Source organism: Eptatretus burgeri, chromosome 2, assembly GCF_056783735.1.
Source record: "Eptatretus burgeri isolate ZD-2024b chromosome 2, Ebu_testis_v1, whole genome shotgun sequence".
NCBI classification, from domain to species: Eukaryota; Metazoa; Chordata; class Myxini; order Myxiniformes; family Myxinidae; genus Eptatretus; species Eptatretus burgeri.
The window spans coordinates 78,198,525-78,212,968 of NC_140962.1; the positions used below are offsets into that span (position 1 = coordinate 78,198,525).

The 14,444-nt window shown below is 36.6% G+C and overlaps 1 protein-coding gene across 1 annotated transcript in view; it reads right to left on the reverse strand.

Moving 5' to 3' along the window:
* The window catches only part of TTN (titin), a 405,491-nt gene that overhangs the window by 367,532 nt on the left and 23,515 nt on the right, over nucleotides 1–14,444 (reverse strand). Inside the window, exons 15-23 of the mRNA XM_085850585.1 lie at nucleotides 13,757–13,980; nucleotides 13,197–13,430; nucleotides 12,711–12,958; nucleotides 10,808–11,004; nucleotides 10,080–10,244; nucleotides 9,711–9,879; nucleotides 7,170–8,872; nucleotides 5,361–5,642; nucleotides 4,944–5,210 (exon numbers count right to left, since the gene is read on the reverse strand). Of these exons, the coding sequence (XP_085706711.1) occupies nucleotides 4,944–5,210; nucleotides 5,361–5,642; nucleotides 7,170–8,872; nucleotides 9,711–9,879; nucleotides 10,080–10,244; nucleotides 10,808–11,004; nucleotides 12,711–12,958; nucleotides 13,197–13,430; nucleotides 13,757–13,980 (3,489 nt within the window). The remainder of the gene's footprint in view (nucleotides 1–4,943; nucleotides 5,211–5,360; nucleotides 5,643–7,169; nucleotides 8,873–9,710; nucleotides 9,880–10,079; nucleotides 10,245–10,807; nucleotides 11,005–12,710; nucleotides 12,959–13,196; nucleotides 13,431–13,756; nucleotides 13,981–14,444) is intronic.

Sequence of the window (14,444 nt, forward strand, 5' to 3'; positions counted from 1 at the left end):
CCCCTTCCCAAAAATTGCCACCCTGACAGAAACCAAACTTGGGGTACCCTAAGGCAACATGCAAAATTTGGTTGGATTTGGTTCAGTAGTTTTTTTTTTTTAGTTTTTTGAAGCATATATAAACAACCAAAGAAATATGAATTGAGCTTTATATATTAGACAAGCGTGGATCGACTCATTCCGTTCGCCTCTCCACGAGTCGTTGCAGTGATTGACGCCACAGATTTGCTGTATTGGCATGATTTACATCAATCATAATACAAATATTTATTTTCTACAAATATATTTGCAACTCGATGACCCGTGAACCCGTTGGGTTCCTGTTATGACAGCGGTTGAAAATAAAAATCATTTCAAAAAAAAAAGAAAAAATGAAAAAGATAGCTCCATCGAACTATACCACTGAAATTGTTTGCATTCATCAAATTCTCACGAAGAGTACTTGACTGAATCGGTAATTGATTTTTTAATAATTTTTTCGTTACCCGATTTGAATGAAACTTGATACTGCACACCGCAGGGGAATGGTGAGTAAGATGGAACTAAAATTTTTGCACTATCGTGTACCGTTTTGGCTGTATTTCAGGAACATACATACATACATGATGAGAGTTTTAGTAATATATAAATAGAAGATATTGGTGATATATTTATTTGAAATTTATTTGCGATGTAAAAAGGTCAAAGTGGTCTAAAAAATGGTCAAGGGTCAAAGCTGTGGAATCTGTCTGAATGGTGGAAGGGGTCTTAAATGGTTTTAAGGTCTGAAGGGTCTTCGGGATCTTTTGGGTCTTTTGGGTCTTCAGGCAGGGTCTTTTGGGTCTCCAGGATCAGAAGGATCTTCAGGGTCTGAAGGGTCTTCAGGGACTTTGGGGTCTTTTTGTATATATATATATATATATATATATATATATATATATATATATATATATATATATATATATATATATTATTATTATTATTATATACAGAGCCTGGTGTTGGCACAATGGTTAGGGTGCCGGCTTGGAATCCTAGGGTCCTGAGTTCAAGCCCCGTTGGACGCTAAATTAACACCAGGAGGTTGACTCAGCCTGTCATCCTTCTGAGGTCGGTGAAATGAGTACCAATGTCCTGGTCCCGGTGAATGCCCCCGTTAGATTAGGTGTACCTTATTCCTGTGTGTCGTAAGAGGCGACTAGGGTTGGCATCAGGAAGGGCATCCGGCCATAAAACATTGCCTCAAGAAAAGCTGAGGAAAAATGCCTGTAAAAACGGCTGTAATATATATATATATATATATATATATATATATATATATATGTATGTATATATATATATATATATATATATATATATATATATATATATATATATATGTATGTATATATATATATATATATATATATATATATATATATATATATATATATGTATGTATATATATATATATATATATATATAACGATATCTCAAAAAGTTTTGGACGAGTTATGACACAACAAGGTGGATGAGATGAATAGGTGACAAGAACAAGCGTATTGGATTTTGGTTAGATCCAGCCCATCAGTGGGATACAAAGCGTAAACTGTTCCACCTGACAGAGGTATGCGCTTTACCGAATGCCATTCTACTTTGTGCTGTTTTGCCAAGTTGCCACTCTCTGAGTGATTTTTCATTTGTCTGTCCGCTCGCCTCCAGCCCAAACAGCTCAACCGATCATCCTGAATTTTTCAGAGATTAATGTCACTGACCCTGCGACGGTCCCACATTGAAGTTTCTTAAAATTTGCTTGACCAAAAAGGTCTATATGGGCCAAAAGGCCAATTTGAGACAAACTTTCTAAAATCCTCAAATTTCATCCGATTGATTTGAAATTTGAACAGGATTTCCATATCAGGTCAGTGAATTCAATCACCTATTACTTTTGAGGTTATCATCTGTCAAAAGGTTGGAACATAAGCCATAAGGTCAACCCAAAATAGGCCAAATTTTTTAATTGTTCCTAAAATTGCCAATTTTCATCCGATTGACTTGAAATTTGAAGACCATGTGCAGATCAAATCGCTGAATTCAACCACTTGTTAATTTTGAGATCAACATCGGCTAAAAGGCCAATTTGGGCGAACTTTTCTAAAATCCTCAATTTTCATCCGATTGACTTGAAATTTGAGGAACATTTGCATACGAGTTCACTGAACTCAACCACCTATTAAGTTTGACGTTAACACCGACCAAAAGGTCAACATAGGCCAGATGTCTAAAAACATCAATTTTCATCCGATTGACTTGAAATTTGAAGAGCCTTTGCGTATCAGGTCAACAAATTCAACCACCTATTAATTTTGAGGTAAACACAAGCCAAAAGGTCAACATATGCCAAATTTCTAAAATCCTCAATTTTAATACAATTAACTTGAAATTTGAAGAGCATCTGCATATCAGGTCACTGAATTTAACCACCTGTTCATTTTGAGGTAAACCTAGGCCAAAAGGTCAAAATAGGCCAAAAGGCCAATTTGGGCCAAATTTTCCAAAATCCTCAACTTTCATCTGATTGACTTGAAATTTGAAAATTATTTTCACGTCACATTGCTGAATTCAACTACCAATTAATTTTAAGGTCAAAAGGCAACACAGGCCTAATTTCTAAAATTGATAGCTAAGACCAAAAACGAAATATATCACTATATCTCAAAAAGTTATGGACGAGGTATGACAACACAAGGTGGATGAGTTGAAGCAGTGACAATAACAAGCGGATTGGATTTTGGTTCGGATCCAGCCCATCAGTGGGATACAAAACGTAAACTGTTCCACCTGGCAGAGGTATGCGCATTACCGAATGCCATTGTACTTTGTGCTGTTTTGCCAAGTTGTCACTCTATGAGTGATTTTTATTTGTTTGTTTGTCTGTCTGTCTGTCTGTCTCTGTCTGTTTGTCCCCACAGAACTTTCGTGTTTTAATCCGCAACCGCCTTTCAGATTGAGACAAAATTTTCACCATTGCTGCGACTACTCGTATAGAATGTCATAATGATAATTATATCATAGATCATGTAGTGTGGCAACCAGATGGGAAAAACGGATAAACTTTGGACCTCTGTATTTCTGAAACCACACCAAGGAAAAAATTTAAACTTGGCACATTGCAAGTACTCCTCATGGGGAATTAGTGTGATTTTTAATGACATCATCGATGCCCTTGTTACGTCATAATTGCATTTGGAGAACGCCACAATCGGTCAGTATGAAAATGTTTGAGGTTCATCTCGGGATAAAATGGTCCACAGAAAAAAAAGAATTCATGACGTCATCGGTCACATGATTGGGGAGCCATATTGATATAAAAAAATAACCTTCAAAAATTTTCTTCTCTGAAGTGGCTGAACAGATTGAGGCGAAACTTTACATGTATGACTGCCTATCCCTGAGGAACAAAAGGTTCACACATATGATGTCATTGGTCACATGGTTTGGCAGCCATATTGGATTTACTCTCAAACCTATAAAAATCTTCACCAGAAAGGTTGGACAAATCGAGGGGAAAGTATTCGCTAAGCCATGGGTGTACAAGTGGCACAAAGCAAATACTCCTCATGGGGAATGAGTGTGGTATTTCTATGACATCATTATGACGTCACAATTGCATTTGTAGAATGCTACATCCGATCAGTGTAAAAAAAATTGAGGGTCATCTTGGGATAAAATGGTCCACAGAATTTTTTTTGATGACGTCATCGGTCATGTGATTCGGCAGCCATTTTTTTGTTGTTATTTTAAACCTTCAAAAATATTTTTTCTCTGAAATGGCTAAAAAGATCGAGGCGAAAATTTACACATATGACCGCCTATTCATGAGGAACAAAAGGATCACACATATGATGTCATAGGTCACATGATTTGGCAACCATATTGGATTTACCCTCAAACCTATAAAAAATAAACCACTCAAAAGAAGTCCTGGTGAGGGTTTGCAATCTCTGATTGCTCTTTTTCTTGTTTAAATTTAATTTAGTTTCCCTTCAATTCTATAACTCCTGGTGTTGGTTTAATGATGAGGGTGGCGGCCTTTGGATCCGAGGGTCCTGAGTTCAAATCGTGCTCAGCTGTTGAATTCATACAAGGTGGGGTTAACTCAGCCTGTTATTCTTCTGAGGTCGGCAAAATGAGTGCTCGCATGCTGGTATACCGTGTCGGAGTGGCGACCCATCCAGGATTGTGCCCAATAGCCAAGGAGATTGCTTAAGCAGCACCAACGCTCTGCACAGAGTATGGTACCAATCTCCTCCTCCCTAATTCCATGTACATTATAATCTATGATATTGGAAAAATCTCATGTTGAACCAGCATTTCTTTGTTTGACGAAAATTAATGTCAGGATGCACTTACGGCAGGAATCACAAAGGAGTTCCATTTTCCTCCGATGATGCAGGTATATAACTTATACTTTACAACAAATACAATGTGCCTTCATATTGAACTGACTATTGTGAGATCAGGGCTTTCCTTTTTTATTTCAAAATGAAACTATTTTTCACCTCACCATTTGTATTATGAGATGTTTATCAAATTGATATTCATCAACTCAAGTTGCATGATGAAAACTTCAGATGGAAGAATTGGGCATAGTCCTTGATGAGGATGAAGAAATAACAGGAGGAAAAGATATTCTTTCTTTCGCCTCGTACTGTATTTAAATTAGTTGTTTTAGTTTGAAACACTGAATTTAAGAACATCTCAGACCATGAAGAAAGTTGCTGGTGCCAAATAATAATACTAATAATGTGCCTTACCGTCTTCCACTGTACCAAAAAAAAATATTTCATTACCAATATGTGTCGTATACAGTGTTGTGAAAGTTTTTCATTTTTTGATGAGGAGTTAAATAAATCACTCATCCTCCACACAAATGTGACAAGTCTCGCATTGCCTTGCAGTGAGTAAGTCAGGGGAAAACCTACGTTTCATTTTGAGATGAGCAGAGGTCTGCTTGCCACCAATGTTGAAGCTGTACTTTCCCTGGTCTTCCTTGGTTACGTCTCTAATAAGTAGTGTATGGCGTCCTCGGCGCGAACTGCACAGGTACTTGGCACCAGGTGTGATGGCAACCCCATTGTGGTACCAGTCACCTTCCACATCTTCTCTCGTAACCACACACTCCATCTCACCACTTAGAGTTTCCAGGATGACTGTGTCCTCGAGTTCTTTGATGAACTCTAGCACAGAGCCTACACAATAAAAACATATTTTGAACAGCACAGTTCTGTGGAGGTCTATTTTCTTGATAGATGTCAATCAGATGTATAAATTTGCATGCATAATAAGACCACTCTATCTCACTCAACATTGCAGGATTTAACACATTGAAAAATCTTTACCTTCAACTCTAAGTCTTGCAGTAGACTTCACAGATGGATCATCCACTAATGAACATGTGTAGTTTGCATCATCGTCCATATCAATGATAAGTACAGAAAGGAAATGCACTTTTCGATCAGAATGTGTTCGATATTTGTCACCCGACGAAATGGGCTCGTCATTTTTGAACCATTGAACTTTAAAGAATGGCTCAGAAAGTTCACACTCAAATGTGGCCATTGTGTCCTTCTCCTTTGCTTTAACATCGACAAGTGCCTGGGTAATGGTGATCACTGGCTTGCCTGGGGTACAACATAAACACATTACTATGCTATTTAATATGGAAACATAATTTCTTAAAGCATGCTTCAAAATTGTTCTCAAAATGCCATACGAACCTCACAGTGCCAACTGTATTAGCAATACATTGTTAAATTTATGTGGTTATTAAAGTGTAAGGTTTCAGCATGGACAGTATGCACATGTCGAATAGTTCATTTTTCCCCGAATTAAGAATATCATGTTTAGGTTAAGTTGGTCATGTTTTTGTATGCTGTAGGGAGGCAGTGTTGTGAACTGTAAATGTCAGCTAAGGTAAGGTGTCACGTGATGTATCCTCCCTGTCTGAAACGACAAGGGCCAGGGAAGGGAAGGTAATGATCCCCCAAAGGACATTTTAATGATGCTGAGCATAGCAATGTGGCAATGTTCAGTCCCTTAACTATCCCCTCCCTCCAAAGTCATCACAATTCCAGGGCTGTGACGCATCAGAGTAATAGGAGTGTCAGGATGCTGTGTGTGTCCATCTCCAAATATTGCACCAGTATTTTGATACATACTCCCAAGTATTTTGTTAGATCAGTATTTATTGACATCTCCATGTGGACCACTAAGTCAACACCCGCTCACTCCAGGAGTGAGGATTTGTTTTCAGAGTTGGCACCATTTCCATACACACAACACCCCCTCCCTCCAGCAGGGTTCAATGGTTAAACGACTTGCACTATTCCAGGTGTTAATACCACTGACCAGACCCTGGGTATCACAAGCATGAATGCAAAATTTGCTGGAGGTCAGCCAAACGGTTTTTGATTCTATAAGGAACAGATATAGCCTTATTTATTTTGGTGGGATTGTACCACATATATTAATTGACATGTTACTGAAATTGGATGTCACACCTAAGTTTCCAAGATTAATTTTCAGTTTTCTTCGAGAGATCACAATCGGTGATGTGTTCTTATGTGGTGTCACGTGTTAGGTTTTTTGAGTTTCGGTGCACCACAAGGTTGGTTATGTGGTCTCCCCCATTTTGTTTTCTTTTTATTCAATTAAGTGCTGCTGCAGTTCAAGTCCTAATTGTAGTGTTATCCAATATGCTGATTATACAGTAATTAGTGGGTTTCTAATGAACGATAAGCATCGATATGTGAACAAAGTTCAGAAGTTTGTAGGCTGGTGTGACCATCATTATTTAGTTCTTAATGTCAAGAAGATAAAGGAAATGTTTTTTTTTTATTGTCACCGCTTACCAGGTGGCCTTATCCTTTGATTCTTCATGATCATGGAACACGTTTCTGAGCATAAGTATTTGGGCACAGTGATCGATGACAAATTGAAATAGAGCATTAATTCCCAATTGTTGGCCAGTAAAGATTCACATTCAGACCAGCCAGTTCAGAGAAGACAATGGCTCTGTTGAGGTATTTTGTAAGTCCCAAGTAACACTATATTATTGCTGTTTTTGCAAGTACTGTAATAAGAAAGGTACTTGTAACTTTCAAGTCGTGTGTGGCCTGGCCACATGCAAAATAATATTTATCCCTCACCTTGGACCAATAAGAAAGCATGGCTGCTTGCTTCTCCAGCAATGTTGACAGCCTTCACAGTGATACTGGCCGAATCCTCAGGAACAACTTCTCTGATGACCAGCTTGCATACGTTGTCCTCAGGCCAATACCAATATATGCGCTCAGACTTGTCCAAGCGAACTCCATTCTTGAACCATTCACACTCTGGGTCGGGCTTGCCAACAACACGCACTTGGAAGTGGGCCTCAGCAGCAGCTGCCACAGTCTGGCTCTGAATGCGCTCCAGGATCTTGGGTGCCTCCATGCTTGGGCTCAACTGTATCCGCTCTGGTTTAATGACTGGGATTGTAACTTTTCCTTCAGGTAATGGTGCTTTCTTCACTTCTTCTGGAATCTCCTTAGTTCGATGGAGCAACTCTTCCCGCTTACGTCGAAGCATGTCCTCATAGTCATCTTCTCTTTTGCGGCTCTTCAGCTCAACTGCAGTCAAAGCCTCGTAGTAGCCCTCTTCTGTCCGTCGTTTAAACTTGCTTCTCAACTCCTCCGTTTCCTCCTTTATTTTTGCGTGCGTGATGCGTTCCACCTTCTTCAGTTTTACCAATTCCACAACAGGCACTGGTTCGGGTGAAGAGGTAAGCTCCTTGACTTTTACTACCTCAAAAAATGGTTTTCCGGGCTCTGGATGGACCTCAACCTTTGGCTCAGGAGCATGACGAAGAACTGTGCGGAAGTCCTCACGAGGTTCTATGGCAAGTTCTACTGTGTGCTCAGTAAGGCCCTCTGGGTTCTCAGCTGTGAGGCGCACATCACCTGAATCATATGGTTTACACTCAACAATATCCAAGTAATGGATTCCATCATAGCGAAGGCGGAATCGTTTGCTCTTGTGCACGAGTTGTCCGTTTAGGTACCAACAGACACGTGGCTGAGGATATCCTGTCACTCTACAACGATAGCGAGCTGTTTCACCTTCCATAACATGGCATGGTTCTGGAAAAAGCACAATTTCTGGTTTAATTGGCTCTAATGGTACTTCAATGGTCACTCCAGTCTTGGCTCCCTCCAGTGCCTGCTTTTCAAGCTCCTGCATTCTTTGGATGCCTCGTCTTCCCTCAGGAAGCTGAGATTCTTCCACAAGACCTTTCTCATCCTTAACAATGAGAGTAGCTGAAGTTTGATCAGTACTGTACTTATTTGTAGCCCGGCAAGTAATTATTCCACTGTCTCGTGAATATGCAACTTCATAGTCCAGACTGCAATAGCCAAACTCACTGACCATTCGGAAGCGATTGGCTGCTTCAAGAGGCTTTCCATCATGAAGCCATTCAACCATCATGTTTGGGTCACCAATGGGAGTCAGACGGCACTCAAAATGTGCTGGGCCAAACTGCTTTAGCCGAACAGATGTCAACTTTTTCTTGAAAAAGGGCCTCTGTTCTTTTTCCTTATCATAAAGATCACCTTCCTCCCACTGTTCTTGGCCATAGCGAAGATGTAGTGGTTCTAGCTCTGGGGCTGCCACTTCTCTTGCCTTGTATATTGATTTGGGGATGATTAGTTTGCGTTCTGGTTCAGGCTCCAATGGCTCAGCCTCGACATTAACCCTGCAGCGAGTAGTATCTCGGCCAGCCCTGTTAATTGCTGTACTGGTGTACCATGCTGCTTCCATCTGTGTTGTTGATTCTATATCGAGTGCACTTTCACCTTTGGTTCCAGCAATCCTGTTGAATGAGTTTGTATCAAAAGGGTTACATACTGCATGCACAGACAGCAAATCATATTATAATACACAAAAGGAACTTTGGCACAGGAGGAGGCCATTCGGCACATCATGCCTGTGCTGCAACAACTCCAGTATTGTCTCCCATCTACACCCAAGCCAATATCCCTATCCCCTATATATACAATGTAGGGACCTATCTAAATCCAATTAAACCTATCCACCCCCTCCACTGCCACTACCTATCTAGGGAGACCATTCCATGCATTACCCACTCTCCGACTGAAAGATCCCTCCCTTAAAACTGTCCTTACTTTATCCTTTACCCTCAAACTATGGCCCATGGTCCCAACACTGTCGATTGCCAATATATATATATATATATATATATATATATATATATATATATATATATATATATATATATATATATATATATATATATATATATATATATATACATATATACGTATATCCACTGCACCTATCTTGTCCACCTCTTTCATTATCTAAAACATCTACATCAAATCCCCTTGCAATCACCTCCTTTCAAATGCATAAAGTCCTGTCTCAATGAAGTGTTCCACATTGCTTCGTCGAACTAGCATTGGAATCAATCTAATGAATACTACAATGTCATAGATCACCTATATAGATGGATGAAGATTCATGTCTGCATTGTTAGTCATTGAAAACTTGCCAATCAAACTGATTGAAATAAATTAGCCAATTACTTCCACTCGTTTCACAAGAGGTTTCAGAATAAGCTTAACCAAACCAGTAAACATCAAAAACAAATCAAAATCGCTAAAGCACAAAATGCATGTCAAGAAACTGACATCATATTTGGGAACTTCTGTGTGGTAATGATCTCGCTGTTCTTGAGCCAAACAATGTCTGGAACAGGATTTCCCGATGCCTTCACATTGAGATGTGCCGGAGACCCTTCTTTCACTGTTGTGTTCCTCAGTTTCTCAACAAAGTGAGGCTTGGAAAAATGCTCCTTAGCTGAAAAGTACAAAAACCAACATTAAAAAATCGTTTTTCAAACCACCAGTCATTCTATATTTTCACCAAATCTCACAAAAAAATGGACTAAAAGCAGTTTTTTAAATTAAGAAATATTTTTCATTGAAGAAAACACCAGCAACCAGAAAATGTCGTTTTCATAAAAAGACCAGAAATATAATAGGAATTAACTTAATTACCATCTACAGTCAGTTGTACAGTCAATGACTGCTTCCCAGCACGACTTTTAGCAATGACCGTCCATTCGCCTGAATCTGATGGCACGGCAGGCACAATGAGAAGGGATTGCGTCCCATCCTCTTTGATGACAATCTTGTGTGTGTGGTCATTAACTACCTGCTGGCCTGTGAATGAAAAAAATACTTTCTAAAAAAAGATGACAAATACAACCATTGGTTTATTACATATGTTCAATGGCAGAACACCCTACGCTCCCCACTCCCGCCCGCCACCCTCCCCCACCCCACACTACCTCCCGTCCCCCCCAAAAAAGAAAAACATTTTCTAGACCTGGTATATGATGTATACATCCACGTCAACTCCCTCCCCTTTGCTGGAATCTCCTTTCTTTTTTTCTTTTCCTCTCTGACTATGTACTGTATATGTATATGTATATATTTCATATACATATATGTCTGATAGTATTATATACATATATGCCTATACATATATGCCTGATATATACATATATTTATATACATATATGCCTGATAGCAGTCTCTTCATTTCCTCAATTTCATTATTAACAATTCATTTATTCCTTACCTATCTTCACTTTAAAAAAAAAAAGTCTATTTTACAATTGCTTATCTGAATCCCAAGCTATTAAATGTACAGAAAAATATATTTTTGTGTATATATTTGAAGGTCAGTTAATAAGTTGACATGACTCCACACCGCAGCTCACCATTGTGAAACCACATAGTTTCGGGTAATGGTCTACCGACAACTTTGAGGTCAAATCGAGCCGTCTGGCCTTCCACAACATGCACTGATCCAGGTCGTTGCACAAATACGGGCTTGTATAGTTTTTCCAGTAAAGTATCATCTGTGTCGTCAAAACGACGCACGGGAGATCGGCTTGAAGAGCGTGGTGATACAGATCTACAAACATGAAGAAAATAATTATACAGTGAGGTTAGTTTGTTCCATTGGCAAGTGTAAACTACATATTAAATATGTGTGTTCTTGACTAGATTGGTATCTGATATATGTATATATATATATATATATACATATATACATACATACATATATACAAATATATATATATATATATATATATATATATATATATATATATATATATATATACATACACATACATATATACACATATATACACATATATACATACATATATGTGTGTATGTATATGTGTGTATGTATATATGTATATCCATAGCATCAACTTCATGCAAACCTAAATATTCAATACCTTTCTTGATAATTTGTATCCATGTCTTTTAAGGATGTTGCCTCAGCTTTCTTCCTTCCACCACAAGCTTTAGTGCCCCCTTTACATCTTTATATTCTGACTTTCGTTGCACATGATCATACCAACCATGTCTTCTCTTCCTAAGTTCTTCTTGGCTAGTACTGTTTATTTACGTCTTCTTGATTTCTGTACAATAAATGTCTCTCTCTGCCTCCAAAATACCATGATGACAGTTTATAGCTGGGTTGAGATTCAAACCCACGCAAGACAGCTTCGAGGTGAGTGTGCCTATCTCTCGGCCATCCTTCCAGAATTCTTTTTTTTGATGCCCCATCCATTTTTCAATTAAGAATTTACAGGGAAGCTATTTTAAGTTTGTCATCGGGTCAGTGTGCTTCTTTGATGAAGTGTGTGTGTGTGTGTGTGTGTGTGTGTGTATTCATATTTATATTAAAAAAAAAAAATATATATATATATATATATATATATATATTGATATTAACATGTATATATGTATATGTAGATATATATGTATATATACTGTATATATGTACATGTATATATACTGCATATATGTATATGCAAAAAAAAAGTATATATACTGTATGTATGTGTATATATGTATATATATATATATATATATATATATATATATATATATATATATATATATATATATATATATATATCTTCTGTATATCTTCTTCTTCTTCTTCTTCTTCAATGTATATATATATATATATATATATATTGATATATTGTTCGCTGATATTGATATATTGATATATTGATATAAACATGTATATATATATATATATATATATATATATATATATATATATATATATATATATATATATATATATATATATTGATATATATATATATATATATATATATATATATATATATATATATATATATATATATATATATATATCAATATATCAATATATCAATATATATATATATATCAATATATCAATATATATATATATATATCAATATATCAATATCAATATATATATATATATATATATATATATATATATATATATATCATATATAAACATACATGTTTATATCAATATATATATATATATATATCAATATATATATATATATATATATCAATATATATATATATATCAATATATATATATATATATATATATATATATATATACATGTTTATATCAATATATATCAACATATATATATATATATATATATATATATATATATATATATATATATATATATATATATATATATATATGTTTGTATATGTATGTTGTTTTAGCACATGGTGCATGACTGAACAGCTTAAAATAAAGTTAAACATATTATTTAAAAATCATGAATTGCATACCGGAAGCGTTTCGCCACAATTGTTGGCATGCCATGGTCTGGGTATGTTTCGTGGGCACTGGCTGGCTCAACAAAAAGTCGTGAAGAACAGACAACATTTCCCCGGATATTGCAAGCCAGCACTGTATATAGACCTTCATCCTCTGGCAAGGCTATGGGGATACGCAGGCTCACCAATCCATCTTGAGAGGTTTCCATTTGGTAGCGATTACCTAAACGTAACCGCCGGCCATCTTTGAACCAGGCAATCTGCAAGTAAGGGGAAGAGGTGAAGGCTTTGAAATTTTCATTTTTCCCTTTTTAAACAGTGATCTCTTTGTGACATCTTTGTAAGCATGGCCATGTTGTTTGCAAGAATATATTACACAAAGAATGTTTTAACTGATCGTGTTTCTCAAAAAAGTTAACTTTAAAAATTACGGAAATTTAAGTGGTGTATTTTGAGAAGTTTAGATCATTAAAATAAAGGAAAGACAGCGAAACATACCTTTGGTATTGGATGCCCAGAAACTTTGCAATGGAAAGTAACAGTCATGCCCTCAAACACACGATAACTCTTCAGCTTGCTCTGAAAAACTGGTTCAGTGACATCTTGTTCTGAAACATCAGTGACCATCTCCTCCTCATCATCAGGCATCAGTTCCTTAAGAGTCATGCTCACAAGCCTGAACTCTATCTCCTTCATAAGTCTCTCCTCGAATGTTGTCACATGATGTTCCTTCTGAGAGATAAAAGAAAACACAGCATTACACTTGTGTTATGCATACAGGGTATGTTAATCTCGACAAAAAATATAGTGAATAATTAAGGAGAAATGTTTGTTTGGTTTTACTGACAAAAGGTCTAACAAGATTTTTTTTTTCTTCCAAATGTTAAAGGCAAATGATTGTATTTTGAAATTGTTAATGTCTGCATGGATTTTGCATCTTTTCTTTAGAAAACATTGTATTTGTTTGGAAAAATGTCATAATAAGAAACAAATTTAATGCTTTTAAAAAAATTTTTTTATGTGTAAATTGGAATCAGCTATGGACATAAATTCTATACCTCTTCCATCTCAGTTGTACTGGGAAGAAAAACTATTTCTTCTTTGGCCATCCTCTTCCTGATTATGGCTTGTTCTTTGTCATACTCCATCGCCTCAACTGGAGCTACATCAGCGACTTTGGGCATGTGTACAAACTCAGTTGTGACTGTCATGCCCTTGGTCACTTGGCCTTGATAAACATGACTGAGGTCTTCCTGTTGTTTCATAAATGCTGTGTATTCAGCTGCAAGAAGAAAACAAAATGTCAAAAAAAACAAGTTATCTTTCGCTGGTTTTAAAATATAGAATATAAATGGAATATATTGACCATTTAATTTTTCCCCCCATTCTAATCTTTCCTGTATCGTCAATCAATGAAGAACTTGCATTTATTAAAGTAAGGAAGCAACATTTAGAAGCAAATTCTCAAAGTACTACAAATGAAGGAGGTAATATAAAAGATAATTTGAGGAATAAAGCAACTGCAAAAAGATGAGAAGTGATGAGATTTTAAAATTGCAATTAATGAGGATGAGGCTCTGTGGATTTTTAAAGACAGAAAGTTTTCAGTCGAGGAACATATCTGAAGAATGTTTAATCAACAAATATCTTCCTTCAAGTGTGACACTACCAAAGGAATTGGATTGTTAAACCAAAGCATTATCGCAGAAGTGCATGGTGTGATTATGTCAGAAATTTAGACAGGAA